Genomic DNA, 20,852 nt, shown 5'->3' with positions numbered 1-20,852 from the left:
GGTCGTTGATCGCTTTAGGGATCCCATTTTTTAAATTTTTTTTTAAAATTTTTAACGTTTATTTATTTCTGAGAGACAGAGAAAGAGTGCAAGCAGTGGTGGGGCAGAGAGAGGGAGACACAGAATCGAAAGCAGGCTCCAGGCCCTGGGCTGTCAGCACAGAGCCCGATGCGGGGCTGAAACTCACAAGCTGTGAGATCATGACCTGAGCCGAGTCGGTCGCCCAACCTACTGAGCCACCCAGGCGCCCCTGGGGGTCCCATTTTGAAAGAAGGGACCAGAACAGGGCTATTGCCTTTTTCCTTTAAAAAACAAAACAAAACAAACCACTATTGCCTGAGGTCCTTACAATCACACCCTCCCCTCCCTTCACTGGGGGCTTCCTCCTCAAGCTCGTCCACCTGAACAGAGCTCAGCTCCATCACCTCGCACCCATCAGCAAGTTGGGGTCTGTTCTGGGGCTGCGGCCGAGGGTGGCAGGGTGCTCAGGGCCAGTTCGTCTTGGCCTAGGATGCCGCTTTGGTCTTCAGTCGTCCGCGGACCACTGGACCCAAAGAACTTCACCACGGCGCGGACCTGTGGCAGCTCTGAGAAGGTCTCCACAGCCAGCAGCATGGCCAGGAGCCCGAGGAGCAAGTAACCTGGTGAGGAGAGGTTGCTGGCACGGCTCTGGAAGTGCCCGTATGCTCCCTGCCACCTCCCAGCCAGGTGACCCGCCACCCCGGCACCCGGCGCCACGCAGAGGTGCCGTCAGGGTTCTACGACTCCCACACCACAGCCCAGGGCAGGGTTCCTCCACCTGGGCGGCTCGGCCTCCCCAGTGGTTTACGGAGTCGTAGTCCGGACGCCTCTTCCCTCCTCTCGCCCTCACGCTCCTTGGCAGCTGGACTCACCGAGAAGTGCGAGCTGGCCCAGGTGGTAAAGCACCGGATGCAGGCCACGGCCGTGACCCAGCAGCAGGTCCCCCAGGCCGATGGTGCTGAGGGAGCTGAAGCAGAAGTAGATGGCCTCCAGCAGGCTGCAGTCACCCTGGACGCCCCACAGCACCAGCGCTGGCAGCAGCACGAAGGCGCCAGCCACTAGCAGGCCCAGTCCGGCTGCCCGTAGCAACGCGGCCCTGGCCGGGGCCGGCCGCCAGTAGGCCGCTACCCAGGCCCCTGGGCGGCTGAGCAGAGGCAGCAGGCAGCGGCGCAGTGCGGCCAGGAGCGCTAACGAGGCTGGCAGCCCCAGGGTCGCGTAGACCACGCAGAAGGCCTTTCCGCCCGCCGACAGCGGGGCCATGCAGCCATAACCTGGAAAGGAAAGAGGTCGTGGGCGATGAGCACTCGATAGGGATGCCGGCTGTGGTCCCCCCCTTCCCCCAACGAGGCCTCTGGCAGAAGACCGCCCTCTAGTGGCTGAGATTGAGGGACCGGCTCCCGCCTGTGCTCTGGCTGGCTTTGCTCCTCATCCGCTGGGGGTCTTGAACAAGTCCCTTTACCTCTGTGCCCACTCTTTTCTGGGAAATGGAACATTAAAAGAGGCAGTCACCTTAGGCCTCTTGGGGCTGGGACAGTTCTGAGAACCCCTATCCTGCCCCAGAGGAAGCTTGGTTTTCTCCGGTTCCTCAGCTCTGCCCTTGACCAATACGATGCTTCCAAATCCACTGGGAAGAACGTTACGCACTCTTCCCCTGCCCAAAGGTGTCTTGAGACACCCTGCGTGCCAGGCCTTGCACTGGAATCTGAGTCTGCCCAGGCCCTGCCTTTCGGTGGAGACGACGATGCAGGAAAGTCAGTGGAGACACGACATGAACGGCGGCAAAAGAGGCAGCGTGCGTGAGAGAGGGCAGTCAGGACTGGAAAAGCGTGTGCAAGGCAGGGAGAGGCGGGAGAGCAGGGTGTGCTGGGAGAACAGGACCAGCTAGTCCAGAGGTTGTAAATGCAAATGCCTAGAGGGGCCAGATGTGAGACAAGAGCGTTGGCTTGGCCTGGAGAGGAAGCGTTCTGTCCAAAAGTACAGGCCTTGTTCCTCTCCAGACAATATGCCGCCTTGCAGGGATTCTGGCTCAGAGTGAATGTAGCTCTCCTGATTGTCCAAGAGAAGTTGGGAATACAGATTTAGACGACATTTAGACACTCTGCAGACGTTTGTACGGACGACGTCCACTCACAGGACAAAAAAACCTCCAGGGCTGTGGGTCCCACTCCTTTATTTCCCTGCGCCTTCACACATGCTGTTCCCTCTGCCAGGAATTCCGTCATCCCTCACATCTGTGCCCTCTTGCCATGGCTAACGTTTCATCAGGACTTCCTCCCCCTGGCCACTCTCTCCGGAGTCGGTGGTCCTGACCTGCACTCCTGGGTTCACTCCATTCTCCTGCGTTAAAGAATCCACCCTACAATACCTGTTCCCCACCTTGCCTCGGGCCACGGGGTCTGGGCATCTCTCCCGGATGTCAGGGGGCGTCGGGGTGTGTGGCTGAGGAGGACACACCCTGCCTGGCCGCTGAACTTGAGGTACCAGCTGGGGTACTGGTGTGGGAAGCCCCAGCTCTGATGTCAGGCCGAGTCAGGCCTGGGATCTGTCTGGCCTTTTGGGACTGAGGGAAGGGCTACATCGCCAGGGCCCCCCAGGAACCCCCGCCTGCCCGGCCGCCTGGCAGCCTTACCCGTGGTGGTGAGGATGCTGGCAGTGAAGAGCAGGGCCGAGGGCAGATCCCAGTTCCCAGCCTCTGAGCCATCGCCCCAGCTGGAGACCCCGCGTACCTGGGCCGCCAGGGCGGTGCCCAGCAGCTCCTCCAGTGCCCCAGGTGGCAGGCAGGCCCCATATTCTGCCTGGAAAGTGGCCAACTCGGTCCTGAGCTTGGCCTGGAGCCGGAGGGCTGGCGGCCCCTCCAGGGCCTGAAACACAGCAGCCCCGATCCCCAGGGCCAGCAGGTGGGCCACAACCAGTAGTGGGAACCGGGCCCAGGGCCTTAGAGCCCCCATGTTGTGCCGCCTGGGGTCGGAGGTGCTGTGGGAGCTGGCGGCTCCACAGGCACCTGGGAGGGGCTGGCAGGGTGCGGCTGGGAGGAGGTGCCCGTGGGAGGCTGAAGACAGACGCCAGGGACTCACTGAGGGAGAGTGTGAATGAGCTGGAAGGGGGTCGGTCTGGGTCCCTCCTCCTAATTTCTGGGGACGAGACATTATTTGCCCAGTTCCCTGAAGCTGGGGAGATGGGGGCGGGGTGGAGTAGGTTGAGGCCCAGAGAGCGAGCGAGACTGGCTCAAAGTCACACAGGGCGGCTTATTCAGGGAGGAGCTCACTCGAGCCCGGCCCGCTCCCTGCATCCCCTCAGCAAGTACTTCTTTTTCCTGAGGACACTGGACAAGAAGACAGACACAGGTCCCTTCCCTCCTGCTGTTCCACAAGAAACCTGTTAGCAAGAGAATGTGACAAGTTTGAATTGTCACACATGCCCTGAAGTTCTGGGGGAAGGCCCTGGAAGAGTGAAGACTGACATTTCAGCTGGGGAACGGAAGCCAGTCAAGGTGGGAGAGAGCTTGGGGTGTGAGAGGAACGGCGGGGGGCGGGGGGGGGGGGTAAGGACACAGGGCCGAGAGGACAAGAGTGGCCCAGGTAGACCTATTGGGAGGGGGGTGCGAGGGGGGTACAGCAGGCAGCCTGCAAGGAAGAGGGGACAGGAGTGGGGATTTGGGAAGAGTCGGGGGGGGGGGGGGCAGGGCAGTGAGCTGAGAGGAGCCAAGGCCACCGCCCAGAGGACGCTCTCACACCTCCATTCTGAGTTCTCCCTGAGAACCCTGTGCTGGGCCCTCCTGAGTCCCGCCCCACTGAACACTGGGAACACAGTGAGCCTGGCTGCCAGGGTGTGTGCAGGGGCGGGGAGCCTAGACTACTACTCCCCTGAACCATGGAGGGGCTGAGCGCAAGGGCCCCGCCCCGGGGCCTGGTGTGGGGTGCCCCCCCCCCCCCCCCCCCCGCAGAACCCGCAGAAGTGTGGACAGAGCCATGAGCCAGTAAGAGAAGTGTGGACGGAGCCATGAGCCAGGGTGGTCACTCCTCCTGGTCCAGACCCTGGAATAGAGACAAACCCAGGACAAACCCCAAGATTCTACCCAGTGGGCTCTGGACGCCCGAGCTCCGCGAGCTGGCCGTGGCGGGCACAGCATGGCCAGGGAAGACGCCCCAGGGGAGGTGATGTTGCAGCTGGGTCCCGAGGCTAAGCAGCAGGAAGAACGGGGCGATTCTTGAAATGGCAGGAAAGGCCTGCCAAGGGTGGGGAGAAGGTGGGCGAGAGCAGCGCGTGTGGGTGCCGAGGAGGCTGAGGCGGGCCTGGAATGCCTGACCGAGGCCAGTGCCCTTGGTCCCAGCCTAGCCTCAGGCCAACTGCCCTTGTGCTGAGGGCACGAAGTCACCAGGTTTGCGTGATGGCTCGGATGCCCCAGTTACGTCCCAAAAAGGTGAGAGGCTGCACCCGGGGAGACAGCTCGGGGAGTTTATTTGGCTTCATAGGATCCTGAGGCCGAGGCCCCAACCCTGGCCGGGGCGGCAGGAGGGCACCCAGAGAGTCCTGGCCCCAGAGGACCCCCAGGGCAGGGGTGGGGGCATCCGGGCACTAAGCTCTGGGGCGGGGGCCACAGTAGCAGGGCTTGGTCAAGAGTGCTGGTGACAGCCGAGGCCAGCCCCTCTCCCCTGTACTTCCCCTCCTTCCTGCAACACCCCTGGGGGCGATTCCCTGAGACAGGCTCTGGTCCTCCCAACCAGCTGGGTACAGTGTTGGGCCCCAACGGGGCAGGTGAGTCGGGGGACCCACAGGTTGCAGGTGTGGGGGGGGTGCAGGCTCCCCCCCTCCAGTGTGAAGGCTTCCTGTGCAGTGTAGTGTTCCTGACCCCCAAAGGGGGTGGGGTCCCTGGGGGAAACCAAGGCAGCTACAGAGGCTCGCCCGGCTCCTGTTCCAGTGTATACTGTGGCTCCTGTAGGGCAGCTGGAGCGTGAGGGAGCAGCCCAGCCCACTCAGGGCCCTGCCTCTGGCGCCCACGGGGCCTGGGCACCTATGTCTTTGGTCTGTGCCCTGCAGTCCCGAGGGCCCCCCCGGAAGGGGTTGGCAGGTGGAGAGTCCCAGAAGGGGTCCGAGTCCGGGAACAAGGTCCAGGGTGCCCGGCGGGGCGCAGGCTGTGGCGAGGACAAAGGTGAAGGCCGTGGCCCGGCTGACACGAAGCTCCACGGGTCGATGCGGCTGCGAAGGGGTGAGGGTCGAGGTCGGCTGATGAGGCCCAGGGGCGGTGAGCGTGGGGTGCCTGGGGTGCCAGGAGCAGAGCGTGATATCCCTGGCGGCGGTGAGACAGCACTTCCTAGGAAGGTTGAGGGAGGGGGCACGGGGTCAGGCAGCCACCAAATCCTGGGTGTCCACAGGAGGCACCGCCCACCTCTGGAGCTTTCCTATCTGCACAGCGAGCTGCTTGACTCATAACTTCCATGGCCCTTTATACTCTGTGGTGCATCTGTTTAATTACCCAGTGGTTAAGAGCAAGGCCTCTGGCGTAGACGGGCCTGGGCTTGGATCCCAGCTCTGCCACTTAACTGGTGAGAGCCTTGGGTCCCTCATCTCTCTGTGCCTTAAACCTCATCTAAAAAATGGGTATAACAAGAGTATTTTGTTCACAGGCCCGTCATGTAATTAAGTGAGACAATCTCTCCGTGGCTCAAGGAACAGCGCCTGGCACAAGTAAGCAACCAGTAGGCGTTTGCTGTCATTATCTCACCAGGATTATTTCTATTCTTTCACAACCTGCCTGGCCATGCCCCCCCCACCCCAGCCCCCTCTCCCGCCACTGGGTGGCTGAACTTAGAACTCAGTTCCTTCCGTGCGTCCCCAGTGCCCTGAGGGCCTGGTCTGGGATCCAGCAGATGGCTGTGGCCCCAGCCTTCCTGCCCCACACGTCCCCAGCGGCCTCTCCTCCCCGCTGTCACCCACAGTAGGCCTGCTTCGGGCCACTCACCGCGCCTCTCCTCCTCGTGCCGGGGGCTCTTGGCTGACAGCTGGCCCACGGGGACTCCCAGCTCCAGCAGCAGGGGCGCAGGGGTGGGCGGGCCGGGGGCGTCCGGGCTCAGCGGGGAGGGGGGGGCGTCGGGCCTCTTGGGGGAGAAGCGGATGAGCTGGGAGGGGGGTGGCTCGGCGGCTGACGGTGTAGGCAGCGGCGCGCGGGGCATTGGCGAGGGCTCCCCACGCTCGCGGCCCAGGCCGCCCGGCGACGGCGACGGCGGCTGCAGGTCGCGGCCCAGGCCCAGGGAGGCGAGCAGGGCTGTGCCGCGCAGCAGCGCGCGCTGGATCAGCTTGGGCGTCCCGGAGCCGCTACCGCGCTCCGCGGGGCCTGGGCGCCGAGGCTCCTCGGGCTCCGGGCTCGGCCGCGGGGGGTTACCTGGCAGCGGGGGCGGGCACACGTTAGGCCGTCTTCCGGGCGGGGGCCACAGGGGGCCCTCAGCGGCCTAGAACAAGGACTGAGTTCTGCTCCCCACCAACGTCCTCCCTGACTCCTTTACTCCCCGACCCGGTTGCTCCCTGCCCACCGATCTCGCCCATCACGCGTTCTCCCTCTCCCTCTCCCTCTCCCTTTCTCTCTCTCTCACACACACACACACACACACACACACACACACACACACACACTCTGGCCTTTCTCTGGCCTTTCAGAAGTGGCAGGTGTGGGGAGGGCAGGCATGCTCAGGAGCTTGCAGGAGCAAAGCCTGGGAGGCAGCCAGGGTGCCTTGGAGCCCAGAGATGGGGGTTGGGGTGAGAAGGGGAGGCGGGGTCCACCAGGAAGCAAGCTGAGGTCGCATCACAGCTGACCTCGTTGGCCTCTGTGGCCAGCCAGGGGCATCTGCATGGCTCCAGGGACAAGGCTGGGATCGATGCCCTGTGCTCTGTGCCCCCCTCCTTCCTGACTGGTCAGCCCTGGCCCTTCTGCCCACCTGCCCCTACTCGATCAGCCACACAGGTCAATTCCAATGCAACGACAGCCTGGAGAGGCACACATCACTGTCCCTATTCTAGAAATGAGGAAACTGAGGCTCAGAGAGGTCAGTTGTTTGTGCCAGGCCTGAGCTCAATGATTCAGGGGCATTATGTTGTCTGATCCTCGTGCCCCAGGGTCTCCAGGCTCAGAGAAGTTAGGCGCTTGTCTGAGACTGCACAGCCAGTGAGGGCCGGAGATGGCCTCACTCCAGGTGGAGGCTGGTCTCCACCATTTCCCAGCTGGACTCTGCTCTGGATTTCAGAACATCAGTGTCCTACTTGTGGGCCCAAGGTTGGCCTGACTCCATTCTAGACCACCAGGAATAGGCCTGGAGAAGCTGACATTGAGAAGGTGGTGGTGGTAGGGTCCTATGATGGCCTCCCACAAAGCCCAATTTTGTCAGTTCCTCTCTGGCTCTAGAATCTGCCATCGTTCTCCATTACCACTAAAATAAAGTCTAAGCTCCTTGGCTGAGCTTTCAAAGCCTTCCTCTACTCCACCCTCCTCGGGCCAGGCCTGGCGTGGAACATGGGGCTGGGGGTCCAGAGGAGGAAATGCAAGGCTGGGGAAACTGAACTTTTACTACCAGGGCTTGGCTCAGGGTCCCTTTTCTCAGCCACAACCCTTACCCAGTCTCTCTGACTTATCTGCCCCTGCCGAGACCCCTGCCCTCTAAAATGCAAATGGCTAAACTCCCCATCGTTTCCAGGCCCTTCCTAAACTGTCTCTTGCCTCCTTTTCCAGTGTCACCCACTCATTCATTCAACAAACATCTGCTGGGGCTGAGCCGGGCCCACAGACCCAGAGGATGAAGGCCTGGCCCCCACCTACGGCTTCAGGCCTGCAACTCCATAGCTCTCAACTTTTCCTCCGAGGTTTCCTTTTCCTCAGGTGTGGAAAGCCCCGTGCCTGTGCACACACCGTTCCCTCTGCCCAGCACAACTTTCCCACCTCGGCTTTCTGTGATCCCTTAGTCACCATTCAAGCCCCTGTGAAGCTGTAATACTGTTAATTATAATAAGAAATACATATTTGGTTTTCATCTCATCCCTGGCATGGAACCCTGAAAACTCTTAGATTTTCCTAAGTGATCACATTGATAGAAGTGAAAGGAACATTTTTTGTTCTTCCCAACAAGCCCCTTTGAATCACATTTAAGTTCACATTAACGATGGGGCACCTGGCTGGCTCGGTCGGTTAAGCATCTGACTTTGGCTCAGGTGGTGATCTCATAGTTCGTGAGTTCTAACCCCATGTCAGGCTCTGTCCTGACAGCTCAGTGCCCGGAGCCTGATTGAGACTCTGTGTCTCCCTCTCTCTCTGCCCCTCCCCCGACCTGTTCTTGTCATCTCTCTCCCTGTCTCAAAAATCAATGAACATTAAAAAAAATAATTTTAAGTTCACATTGATGAGGTCACTTTTGGAAAGCCTGGTTGCTGGGGGAATGAACCACGTGACGAGAGCTGGAGACTGAGGTCTATCACCAACGGCCGATGATTCAACCAATTGATCGTGTCCACATAATGAAGGCTCTATAAAAAAAAAAACCCTAGCCAAAGGGTTCAGAGAGCTTCCATTGGTCAACACGTGGAGGTGCTAGGAGAGTGGTGCACCCAGAGAGGGTCCTAAAGCCCCACTTCCCCCCTTCCCACAGACCTTGCCCTAAGCACCTCTTCCATCTGGTTGTTCTCGATGTGTATCCTTTATGATAAATTGGTGATCTAGTAAGTAAACTGTTTCCCTGAGTTTGGTGAGCTGCTCTAGCAAATTACCAAACCTGAGGAGGAGGTCACGGGAACCTCTGACTTATCGGTGGTTGGTCAGAAGCACACAGGACACCCTGGACTTGTGACTGGCATGTGAAGTGGGGTGGGGGGCAGTCTTGTGGGACTGAGCCCTTCACCTGGAGGGTCCGATGCGAACTCCAGGTAGACTGTGTTAGAACTGAACGGGAACCCCACATTTGGTGCCAGAAGTGGAGTAGTGCCTAGAGGAAAACAAGAGTTTTTTCCCTCTTTTAGAAGCCTTCCCAGAATCTCTCCTAACCTGTGGAGTTACTGCTCACGTTATGCCTTATACAGCCTTTGCCCCACCACTTACTTGTTTGTATCTGAGTCTGCCCCTCCCCCCCACTAGGCCCTCCCCCAGGGCAGGGCAGGGTTGATTTCTTTCTTTCTTTCTTTCTTTCTTTCTTTCTTTCTTTCTTTCTATTAGAGAGAAAGAGAGAGCTTTCTTTCTTCTTCTTTTTTATTTGAGAGAGAGAGAGAGAGAGAGAGAGAGAATCTTAAGCAGGCTCTACACTCTACACTCAGAGCCTGAGGTGGGGCACGATCCCACAACCCTGGGGGATCATGACCTGAGCCGAAATCAAGAGGCAAGTACTCAACTGACTGAGCCACCCAGGAGCCCCAGGGTTGATTTCTAATATGCATGATGCCTGTTTCACAAAATGCATCAATATATGTTTGATGGGGGCATCCATTCTTATGATCTTTGCAACAGCCCCATAAGGTGATCACTATTATATGACTTTACAGATGATGAAACTAAGAGTTATAATGATATTAAACTGAACAGGGGAAAAACATGTTTAAAACAAACAGGAAGGCGTGCCTGGGTGGCTCAGTCGGTTAAGCAGCCAACTTCGGCTCAGGTCACGATCTCACGGCTTGTGAGTTCGAGCCCCACATCGGGCTCTGCTGACAGCTCAGAGCCTGGAGCCTGCTTCGGATTCTGTGTCTCCCTCTCTCTCTGCCCCTCCCCCACACTCTCTCTTTCTCTCTCAAAAATAAACATTAAAAAAAATAAAAACTAAAACGAGCAGGAAAAGTGAGACAAAGGTAAGGGCGGATGGAAGTCAGTACAGAATATGAGAGTGTGAAGAAGTTCCTGTGATCAATGGCCTTGAGAAACTGAGGTTCTGAGAGGTAAGTGCCTTCAAGGTAATTCAGCAGGGATTTGAATTTGCCTCCACCCTTCCTAGCACTAAGAGTTGGCAACTCTGTTGCTTTGAATTAAAGCAGCACAACCATCTTGACCCAGAGATGCAGGTGAAATCGCTTCCATGGGGCCTCACAGAGAGGACGTGCCGTGTGGTAGTTAGCGGCTCCAGAGAGTCACAGAGCAGTCCCGTCAGCATAGGCGGACTGTATCCACCAACAGGGACCTTACGGCAACCCGTTCCCCGGTAGTATGGCGTGTGCCTGGGACAACCTCACAGGGTCCTCTTTGACTCTCAGCCAGGCTTCTGACTGTGTGGGTGGCTGGGAGGTCAAGGTCACGTACTCTCATAGGCCCAAGATGGCCACTGGAGTGTGGGCTCCTGCTAGGGAACCAAGTGTTCAGCCGGCGGCTGGGCTGGGATAGGTGATATCCTTCCAGGTCAGGGGCAAGCTTGAGAAGGATGGGGTTCAGACCCTTGTGTCCCTGCTGCTGGTTGCTCAGAAAGAGCAAGGTCAAAGGGCTCTGCAGAACACGGTAGGGGCCGCTTCAACCTACACACCTGGGTTGACAGGACTTTAAGTTCTCCACTGGCCCTTCTAGCTTGGTACATTCTAGAGCAGGTGAACCAAGCTGCCCCTTGGGCCTTCTAATTCTCAGTTCCGTCTCTACAGTACAGCTAGCTTGGGGCAGTGTAATTTCTGGAGTAGAAAATGGAGCGGCAGATGAGGGTCCGTGGCCCTGTTGCTGGAGTCAGACCTGGGTTCAGATCCCTGTTCTGCTGTGTGCCCTACATCAAACCACATAACCTCTCTGTGCCTCTATGAGATGGTCCTAATCATAATACCCAGCATTGCCTGGCACATACGAAGGACCTAGTAAATGTTACCTGTTGTTACTACTATCAAATGTTACTCAAATAATGGTGGAGGTGATGTGCTGGGTGGGGCGAGAGGGGCTCTGACGGGATCCACAGGCAAAGAAGGATGCGGCTTTCTACCCCTTGCCAATCCTGAGCTGCTTGTCCTTCTGACACAGGAGCCCTGATCTCTGCCCAACCCACTAGCTTCCCAAGCAGTTTGTGTGCGAAAAACCCTTTCTTCAGGTGAAAGCATCTGAGGAAGCCAAAGTCTCTCTGCGTTCAAATCCTTAGCTGAAGGCCCCAGGTAGGTCACTTTACTCTCGGGGCCACAGCTTTCTCATCTCTAAAATGCCGATAATAACAGCACCTCCCTCACAGGGTTGTTGCTTAAAGGGAATGCCTGACGCGCAGTAACTGCTCGTATCCTCATGGAGGACAGAAAAGCTCAGAACTGCCCCAGGTGCAGTGAGAATGGGCTCTGAATCCCCACCTTCTCAGCTTTCTCATCTTCTTCTCTACCTACAGGCTGCTCAGAAGGGACTCTGAGCACAGTGTGGCAGCCACCTGCCTGGTCCACTCCACAGGCACAGTTTCCCTCCCCTCTCTGGACCCAGCTTCCCTTGGGTCCCAAATGGGGAGTACCATCACTGTCTTCCTTCCCTCCCTACAGCCTGCTGAGGCACAGCAGCTGCCACCGGGGCAGAAAAGAGGCCTTTTGCGGGCCAGGCCTGATCACGAGGACTGCACTATGGGCCCCCTGAAACCTGGGCTGTACCTGGCTCAGTTGTGGACCTATGTAGGTCAGACGGGGGTTCTAGGAACGACCTGCCCTGCTGCTGATTCTTTTGCAGTTTCCGCATAGCATAGTACCCATAGGAGCGCAGCAGGAGTCTGCTGTTTGCTGGTGGGGGTAGGGGGAGGGAGAAAAGGCCACTCACCATTGAGCATTGGGGGTGTAGAAGGAGATCCCAAGGAGGATGAGTCATCTGAATCCAGGTACCACGTGGCTTCGTCCAAGCGGGACCTTCTCCTGGGGAGGGGAGGGAGGTTGGGCCTCGTGAATCTCAGGACTATTGGGGAGGTAGATGATGCTGGGGCGGGGGCTCTCTGGCACTCACCTCCCATTCTGAGCCTCCCCAGGCTTGGGGGAACTGGGGCCCCAGGCCCAGCATGCTCGCCGCTCTCCGTTGCTGGAGTCCTCCAGACGTCTAGGGGACTGGCGGCCCCATGCCTGGCCTGGTTCAGCAGGCTCCACTGTGGGTGGAAAACCAAGAGGGTCTGAGCTGAGGTCAAGAGCCCTGATCCTTGTCCTCCAATCATAAGAGTCTGGCTCCAGGGACAACTTCTTAGAAGAAGATGGGGGATCAGGTGGGAACCCATACTATTCCGAGGGTGGGCTTTGGGCCACAGAGAAACTGAACAGAACTGGGATGGGGTAGGTAGGTTTGGGTTGTGGGGTTAGCAGTGGGGTGGGGTATCTCATCTAGTTCTCCAGTTGGCATTTGCTGCTTAGTAGTTCGCATGCTGTGGCAAACTTGCCTGGGTTTGCTGGCTCTGCCCCTGGTTAGCTATGTGACATTAGGCAAGTTACTTTTTCCATTTTTCTCATCTATGAAACTTAGATCAAATAAATGCCGCCCAGGGCACGCAGAGATATCGGTCTAAACAGATAGGGGAGGGAGTCTGGGTGTGGGGAGTTAGGAGAAGACAGTGGGATCCAGCTCCCAGGGTAAGGTTTGACAGAAGGATATGGTGCCGAGGGGAAAAGCATGGGGAGAGGTTTCTTACACTGGATGGCCCGGAACCGGGGGAAGGTGGGCGAGTCCCCAGCCCCAACCTCGAAGACGTTTCTCCTCCGGTCCAGGCCGGGTGAGGCCTGCACGGTGATGCGGTGTTTGAAGTCTGGGGTTGGGGGGAAAGCAGGGTGCAGGGTTGTGGTGAACGAGAGCCAGGATTCCAACCCTCGAGAGCCCTCAGCCAGCTCCCAGGCCACGAAGGCGGTTCAGGCACGGTGGCTGCGTGACTGAAGCCGGGGTCACCGCTCTCCTGGGCCTCAGGCTCTCCATAAGGAAAGCGGACAGCCAGGACTCCACCACCAACCGAAGATTCCCCGGAGGCGACCCGCCGGGCGCCCACGGCCTTCCCCGAACTTTCATGAGCCCCGCCCCTCTCCGGGAGCAGCCACTCCCTGGCCGCCATGCAAATATTTCCGCCAGAGCCCGCCCACATGAGAAAACAACACACCCCCCCCCCGGCCCCACCCCTTCCAGCCTTCAGCTCACAGTCCCACCCACCAGCACCCCAGACCAATCCCAGTGAGGCCAGCACAAGCCCGACCCCACCTCTCCGCTCATAACCAATGACTGGGAGGCGCGCTAGAGCCCGCCCCTTACCGAGGGGCATGCTGATGCGCTCGCCGCCGTCTCGCGCGCGGAGCTTGCTGCGCTTGAAGGTGCCGCGGCGGCGGCGCACGTGCGGCCGCTCCCGGTCCACCTGCTGCAGCAGCAGCGTCAGCTCGCGCTCGAACACCTCCAGCTCCCACTGAGCCAGCAGGTGCTCGCGCCGCCGTAGCTGCTCTGCCTGTGACCGCTGCTCACGCGCCGCGCGGGTCAGCTCCTCCTCGCGGCTCAGAAGTTCCTGCGCCCGGGACAAGGAAGGTGGTGGGATCAGCCCAGTAAGGACCCTAGCGTCCGCCCCCACTCTCTGCCCCACGGAGACCGTGGAGGCACTTCCCGGCCTCTCTTTCCAATCCCGTCACCCCGACCCCTCCCACCTTTTCCTTGGCCCGCAGTTCGTCGAAAAGGCCTTGGATCTCACGCTTCCAGCCTTCCTGCATGGAATGGAAGGAGTCCCGCGGCATTTCCCGCAGGACCTGCGCCTCTAGCGCCTCCAGCTGCTGCAGGATGGAGGCAAAGTCGGGCCTGCGGTGGGGGTCCTGCGCCCAGCAGTCTGGGGACACGAGTGGAGGGGGAACAGAATGAGAAAGGGTCTGTGGGTGAGCGTGTCCTGTGCCAAAGGGCTCTGCCCCACACCCTTCAGCCCCATATCCTTACCTGCCATGAGCTGTGCGAAGGGCTCAGGGCAGGTGGATGGGATGGGCAGTGTGAGCTTGTTGACAGCTACTCCGTAGGCTACAGCGAGGCAGTCGATACCACGGTAGGGCACCTCCCCAGTCAGCAACTCCCACAGCAGCACCCCAAAACTGTAAGCAAGACAAAGGGTCTGTGTCCCGTCCTCTACTTACTTATTACTATTTCACCCCAAAGCAACTAGGAACCAAATGATTTGGGTCCCTCCCCCTGGGCTCTGCCTGTCTGCCCAGCCCTAGATTTTGGCAGCCACCTCTGCCCTCTTCAGCCCCACGGATGGCCTTGTCCTGTCTCTACCCAGGCCTCACCTCCAGACATCGCTGCCCTTAGAGAAAGTGGAGGCCTTGATAACCTCAGGGGCCATCCAGGCATAGGTGCCCGCAGCACTCATTTGTGTGGTTTTGTGCCACTCTCGGGCCAGTCCGAAGTCAGTGATCTTCAGGGTCTTGTGGTCCATGTCATCACCTTCAATGGGCTGCAGCAGCAGAACTGGGGAAGAGGGTGGGGGGCAGGACTGTGGGTGCTCCATGCTCAGTTAGTGGGGACAAGGGAGGAGCTAGGAGCAAACCATCATCTCACAGACAGGCTGGCTAGGTACCGGAAGCACAGAGGTGATCTTGCTCTGGAGAACTCACAGCTGGAGGTTGGGGTAGAATCAGACAAAAATAATAATGCTGGGAAACATTAATGGAGGGGCTACTTGAGGCCAGGCATTAACACTCAGCTCTAGCATTCACAGAACCATCTCCGAGGTACCCATCATTATCCCCATTTTACAGAAAAGGAAACGGAGCAGAGAAACCACTTAGTCAAGATCACATGCAAATAAAGAACGGAGGCCAACCTAGTCTGTGTGGTTCTCAAGCCAGCGTTCCAACTTTTCCCTAATGCTGCATTGGACAGAAACCCATGTCTTGTCACGGTGCTGAGACAGGAGTGTGAATTAGAACCCCCGTTCGTGAGGAACAGGAGGGAACCCCTTGGTGAGAAAGGAAACCCAGCAGGCACTGCAGGCCCCCGGTGCCCATGTCTCGTCTTGGCTAGTGCAGCCAAGTGGCTAGTGCAGCCACTCTCCGTGAGGACAGAAAGACTCCCAACAAAAGATATCTACTGATGCAGCTGGACATGAAGAAAATGGGGAGTCTGAGAAGTGAAGGTCCTTGGCCAGAAAGGAGGAGCTTGGGACAAACACGGGAGTGGATGGTCAGATTTGGCAGGGGTTCATGGTGTTGACCCCAATGGGGCCACCATAGTCTGTAGACAGAGGAGAAGCAGCAACTTGCAAATCTCTCATCGGGACAAACGTGGCTCAGATGAGAGGTTTTGAGGAACAGAAAGAGGCTAAAGTCATAGAATCATCAAGGGTTTGAAGGGGGCCTCTCACTCTGCTAGTTATTGTAGAGAAGTGACATCCAAGCCAATTACCTTTCTGAACATACGTCATTTCAGGGCACACCAACCACTCAGCCCTGCTGTCCAGGGTGAAAGCACCATTACGGGGGCAGCTCAGGGTACTGAGGGCAGAGGGGATGGGCACCTAACCCAGCCTGGCAAAAGGGAGGACTTCTTGGAGGAGGTGGCAGAACCAGGGTATTCACTTTTCCAGGCTTGAAACCATAACCCCTGCTCCTGCTGCTGGCCAAGCTTTCTGGGCCTTGCGGCCCCATCTGGCACTGCCGTCCCCCCCCCCCCCCCCCAGCTGTCTTTGATTCTGGGGCCTCTGGCTGCTTGTGCTATTTCCTTAGGGCCTCCCCTCCCCTCAGCCTTTTCGGTGCCAGTGCTCCTCAGAGCCTGGCCTCTCCTCAACCTCTGCCCACTGCCCCCAGGCTGTCTTGGCCTCTCCCAAGTGCCAGCTGCCCCCTCCCTGTTGGACTCTCCCACATTTGAAGCTCTAGGCCAGAAGCCAATTCAGCTGCCCATCACCGCCCCGTCTGATGTCCAAATGCCCTCAACGACCACCTCCTGAATCCCACCGCACACAGCAAATCTCCCTGCAATTTCTCCTAATTCAGAGAACAGTCTTGCAGTCCGTCCTCTCCTCTGAGCCAGACTGGGGCTGAGTCCCAAACAGTTAATAAAGCTAAGGACGACAACGAAAGCCACCTCAGAGGGTTGTCATGAGTATTTAACAAGATCACACTTCTTAAATCCTTAGCACAGGGTGTGACATCTGGTGCTGAGTGTCAGCTGTCCTCTAAAGATTAGGTCTCTACCATCTCGTGTTGACTCTCCTTGCGGTCCTCTGTCACAACATATTCCCTGCTTTGCAATGGACTCTGGGCTGGCTGCTGGAGGCTCAGAACTGGACCAGTTAGTAAACCTTACACGAGTTCATTCCAAAGCAGCAGAACAGCAACGGGGGGCGGGGCGGGGGGGGGGGGGGGGAGGGCGGCAGGTGGCTGGAGTGGCACCAAGCAAAGGGGTCTATGTGCTAGGGCCCGAGGGTCTATGTGCTGGTCTCTCCTGGTGACAGGACCCACCCACCCTCTTGGAGACCAACTGGCCAGGTCTCTAGCTACTTGTACCTCACAGACTAGTGAAGCACTTTCTCACTAGCATCTCTGGCTGGGAGGCCAGCTTCCCCTTTTCGGTCAGGTAATCTGAGGCCCAGAGATAGGCAGCCTCTCATCCAAGTCTCAGGACTTCTTTGTCCCTGGTGGCCTTTCTGTCACCCTCCACCCCCAGCGTCACACCTTTGAAGCCTCAACCTCACTTCCGCATCCCCTGCTTTATATCGAGTGCCTTGAATTTGTCCCAACCCAAGTTGCCCTTCTGGCATCTGATACAAACCTTGGGGATGGGGTGATCAGGGGCCACCTGGAGGAGAGGGAGCTGGAGATCCCAAGCTCTCAGCCCCCTCTTAGGGCTCCCTAGCCTCTGAAAGGGGCCTGGCCCCCAGCTCCCTCCACAGGCTGGCCTCTGGGGGCCTAGGCAGCTCACACCTCTTCCGCTTCCCTTCCCTGGTCCCTACTTCTCCTTTCTGGGAGGCCTGGTCCAGGTTTCCAACTGGGGGGAGCCCTCTGGGGGAGAATTGGGGGAGGTCAGACCCAGGCCGGGCTGGCTGGTCAGTCCTGTGACTCGTGGGCCTGGAGAATTCCCCCTCCACTCCCCGCCAGGCTTCCTCACAAGGCCCCCATTGTCCAGGAAAATCACGCCATTGTTTCCTGCCTGTGCCCCCCCCCCAGCCCAGGGACTCCCCCCACCATCCCGCAGACAGCACCCCAGGCCTAGGACCGGGGTCTTCGAGGTGGGAGGCCAGGCTCAGAGAGGCTGAGGGCACCTCGCCTGCCTTCATCACCACCCAGACTCTGGGAGAGAAACAGGGGAACTGGAGGGGGGGGGGGGTGTGTGTGCAATCCCTGGCTCCTTCCTCTCCCATAACCCCCCCCCTCCCCAACCCTTGGCTCTTTCCTCCCCTGCAGGCAGCTGGGCTGGGGAGGGAGCAGAGGCTGGAGCAGGGGCAGGAAGCCGGCTCAGGGGCAGCAGGAAACGCAGGAAGCAGTGGGGAGGGTGGGGAGCAGGGGCCTGGGCTATTGTTCCATTTTCTCTGGAAAGAAAACTGGAGGAAAAACAGAAGAAGGGAGTCCCCTCCCCCAAGGCCTTCGGGGAATCTCCCTCAGGCTGGGGCAGTGAGTGGGGGTCCCTGGAAGGCTAGGGCCAAGGAGTGAGGGTGAGCAGAGGGAAGTGCCCCACTGGATGAGGGGAGTAGGTGGGGGTGGCTGGCAGGCCTCCCCAGCCCCTCCAGGCCTGTCAAGGACTTGGATATTACTGGGTCAGGGCAGTGTGCTCTCCATAAGCTACTTGCATATGGTCAGCTCAGGCCAGGCCGCCCAAAATATCCATGCTTACCTCCCCCAAGAGTTGCCCATGCCTCTCCAATAACCCATCAGCCCCTCCCGCACCTCCTGTTGCTCTACGGCCTGTACCCTGAGCCCCAGCAGACCCAGCCCCGCGTCCCCACTACTGGGAGGGGTGGTCCTGCCTCTTGGCCTGACATGGCTGGAGAGGGAGTAATCTTACTGCTTGAGGCTCCCTTAGCCCCACCACGCCCACCCCAATTGCTCATTCCAGGCAAGGCCCTCTCAGTGATCCAGCCCTCAAATGCTCACACCCACAGCTGCAGACCTACTGCGTGCCAGGCATCAGATGCCAGGCTTGCCCAGTCCCTTAAGCCATTTCACCTTCCTCGTCACTCCCTTTTTACAGAGTCTGAAGTTGAGGATCTGATTGAAACAAGGAGCTAAAGGTCATGCAGTCAGGGGCATGGGCGGGACCAGAATTCCAGCCCTGTCCCCAGCCTTGACCCCCAGGGGTGGGAAGGGTGGGGGGCTTTCCTCTCCAAGATCTCTGTTCTGGAGAAGCTTCCCACCACAAGAGCAGAGCAGCAACATCACAAGTGTGAGCTTTAGGGGGAGAGGAAGATGAGCGCCAGTATCCAGCTTCCTTGAAGTGGTGCCCATGGTTAGACAGGATGCTTATGGCTCACCTGAGAGCTCCCAACTTTTTAACTTGGCAGCTATGAGCTCGGGTTAAGGGCTCCATCTGAGGCCGGGGCGTGAAGGACGGTTTGGTGCCTGGGACTCCTGCTTTGGGGTCCGTGTGGACTCATGGCGCCCCTAGTCAGCTGGGACTCCCCTAGGGCAGGAGCTCCTGCCTCTCCTAGATCCCCAGGTGGCTCAGCTGAGAGTTGGCAGGTGTGTGCTTGGCCCACGCCGCCCTCCAACCATGCTCCCCAAAACTCACTGTTGTTGGACTTGAGGTCTCTGTGGATGACGGGCACCAGGGCCTCACAGTGCAGGTAGTGCATCCCGCGGGCAATTTGCACAGCCCAGTTGACCAGAACATGCGGGGGCACACGTCGCCCAGCCAGGGCACGGCTGAGGGGCCCACCGGCCGCATACTCCATCACCAAGCACAGGTTGGGCTCCTCTAGGCACACGGCCTTGAGGGCAATGATGTTGGGGTGTGCCAGCATGGCGAAAAGCCGGGCCTCCTGGCGCACGCTCTCAGCTGTCACACTGATGTCCTCATCGGGGTCCTGGCGAGCTGCCTTCACAGCCACCAGTTCACCTCGCCAGCTGCCGCGGTAGACCTTGCCGAAGCCACCGATGCCGATCACCTCCTCCAGCCGCAGCTCTTGGAAACTGGCCACCTCGCAGGGGGGCGGGCCACCGCCCCGAGACACATAGTTGGATGGAAAGATGCCCACCTGGCCGCCCACCTGGCCCGCCCACCAGCCCTCATCGCCTGAGATAGCTGCATCCCGGGACAGCACCTCCACACGGTCGCCCTTCCTCAGGGCCAGTTCGTCCTGCCCGTTGGGTTCGTAGTCAAACAGGGCTGTCCAAACAGGGTTGGCATAAGCCGCTGTCTTCGGGGACCCCTCTGGCCAGCCTCCTCCGCCGCCACCCCCACCGCCCCCACTGCCGCTGCCGTTCCACGACCCCAGCGGGCTCTTGAGAAAGAGGTTCTTCAAGGGCTCCATGGCTGGGACCCGATACTGGGGCAAGTGGGGTACCTTCCCTGGGTGCCCCTGGTCCCCACCCCTGCTGGCTGCCAAGGCCCTAGTCCCGGAACCCGGGCATCCGGGCCCTGGCCCTCAGCCCCAGACCCAAACCTCTCTGGGGAGCCAGGAGTATTGCCTCCCGGCCCCCCGCATCTCGGGCTTCTAGAGGGCCACCCAGGGCAGTGTGGTCAGGCTCTGGGGGTGGGACCCCGGGGCCTCCGGCGTCTCACCATGGCCAGCTTGGAGGGGCCCGAAAGTCCCTCAGTCCTGGAGCAGTCCTGGGAGGCTGGCTCCGGCACTCGCCAAGTGTAAGGTGGGGCCAGCAAGGGGCAGCGCCTGGACTCCGGTTGGGTCTTTTTGCGCAGGGGGTGGCTGGAGTGTCCCTAGTTGGGCCGAGCTGCCGCTTCCCAGCCCGGCTCCCTCAGCCCGACGGCTCCAACCCCGTTCCCTTCTTCCTCCTCCCTTTGTACTTTGGCCCCGGGGGCGGGAGGCAGAGGTGGAGGGTGGAGTTTCACTTTTTTCCGCTCTTCTCCCTCCTGCAGGAAACAGCATCAGATGACGCGGGCGGGTAGCCCTGCTCCCCTCCCAGAGGCTGCCGGAGCAGGTCCCGGGAGTTCCCGGGTAGGCGGGCAATGAGGGGATGGGTAGTCCCGACCGTCCATCGCAGGAGGTTCAGGGTCAAGGTTGGTCTTTGCTAAGGACAGGCCATCATCCCCTCTGCATCCGCATCAGCAAAACGGGGTAAAGAACCTGGCTTGGGAGTGGGGCAAAGCCGAGTCTAGTCTTGGCTCCGAAGTTGAAGGACTGTGTGACTCATCTTCTCTTCGCCTCATTCCCTTCATAGCTGAAACAGAGACTAGAAGCTCTGCTTTGTAGAGCTAGTTTGGGATGAGAGTGGGCAAGATTGGAGGACGGGACTGGCTGCACCTCAAGCTCTTGGAACGGGTTGTCTAAGGCTGTCCTCTGCTCCTCACCTGGAAAACAATCCGGTTCTTCATGCCCCTTCCCCAGTGGGCTGAAACCTGAGACTGTCTTCCAGAATTTCGCCCCGCGATTGGATTCAGAATAGCTAAATCGCCCTCATAGCCGCTGGATGGACTCCAATTGCCTTGCGCCTGTCTCTTTAAGAAAAACGACGTTATCCTATTTCTATTACTCATGCCTGTTCTGTAAGGTTACTCTCTAACCGCTAAATCGGAGCTCTGACCCGGAAGTAGACACCGCTTAGGGCGAGAGTGCCGGTGTGAGGTCCAGCACTAAAAGGGGCGGACCGAGAGGGGCGTGCTTTGGTGGTGCAGAGCTGTCCCTGTAGCCCTGGGGAGTCCACGCCTCCACCCCGCCTCCTGTAACTCACTGGGAGAGTTTGTGCCAATTAATTCCGCCGTCACCCAGTGGCCACTCATCAGCTAACCCTTCGGTTCCGCCCAGTGGTGTCTACTGTGTTGACAACGCCTAGGTGTG

The 20,852-nt window shown here is 59.0% G+C and overlaps 2 protein-coding genes and 1 long non-coding RNA gene across 6 annotated transcripts; 1 reads left to right on the top strand and 2 right to left on the bottom strand.

The window, feature by feature from the left end:
- Window positions 1-136: 136 nt before the first annotated feature.
- On the bottom strand, window positions 137-3,416 carry KCNK7 (potassium two pore domain channel subfamily K member 7). The gene is made up of 3 exons (XM_047878010.1): window positions 2,651-3,416; window positions 894-1,292; window positions 137-641 (listed from the first exon to the last, which is right to left on the bottom strand). The coding sequence occupies exons 1-3, from the start codon at window positions 3,165-3,167 to the stop codon at window positions 436-438; spliced, it is 1,122 nt and encodes a 373-aa protein (XP_047733966.1). The 5' UTR covers window positions 3,168-3,416; the 3' UTR covers window positions 137-435.
- On the top strand, window positions 1,280-8,278 carry LOC125176496 (uncharacterized). Its single transcript, XR_007156258.1, has 4 exons — window positions 1,280-2,498; window positions 3,340-3,511; window positions 5,646-5,706; window positions 7,739-8,278. It is a non-coding gene; the product is annotated as an uncharacterized LOC125176496 (long non-coding RNA).
- Window positions 4,463-20,832, bottom strand: MAP3K11 (mitogen-activated protein kinase kinase kinase 11). Of its 4 annotated transcripts, none has more exons than XM_047878006.1 (12): window positions 20,746-20,832; window positions 18,629-20,512; window positions 14,194-14,374; window positions 13,850-13,998; window positions 13,570-13,745; window positions 13,190-13,433; window positions 12,585-12,698; window positions 11,915-12,050; window positions 11,735-11,826; window positions 8,898-8,981; window positions 5,981-6,400; window positions 4,463-5,332 (listed from the first exon to the last, which is right to left on the bottom strand). In XM_047878006.1, the coding sequence occupies exons 2-12, from the start codon at window positions 19,368-19,370 to the stop codon at window positions 4,995-4,997; spliced, it is 2,676 nt and encodes an 891-aa protein (XP_047733962.1). In that variant the 5' UTR covers window positions 19,371-20,512; window positions 20,746-20,832; the 3' UTR covers window positions 4,463-4,994. The 4 variants fall into 4 exon arrangements, with proteins under 4 accessions (XP_047733962.1, XP_047733964.1, XP_047733963.1 ...); XM_047878008.1 differs by lacking the exon at window positions 20,746-20,832 and having other exon boundaries at window positions 18,629-20,269; window positions 20,366-20,456; XM_047878007.1 differs by lacking the exon at window positions 20,746-20,832 and having other exon boundaries at window positions 18,629-19,927; window positions 20,142-20,242.
- Window positions 20,833-20,852: the final 20 nt, after the last annotated feature.

The sequence above is a fragment of the Prionailurus viverrinus genome, chromosome D1 (assembly GCF_022837055.1).
Source record: "Prionailurus viverrinus isolate Anna chromosome D1, UM_Priviv_1.0, whole genome shotgun sequence".
Taxonomy (NCBI): domain Eukaryota; kingdom Metazoa; phylum Chordata; class Mammalia; order Carnivora; family Felidae; genus Prionailurus; species Prionailurus viverrinus.
The sequence above is the reverse complement of the archived record's forward strand: the minus strand, read 5'-3'. Positions and strand labels throughout refer to the sequence as shown.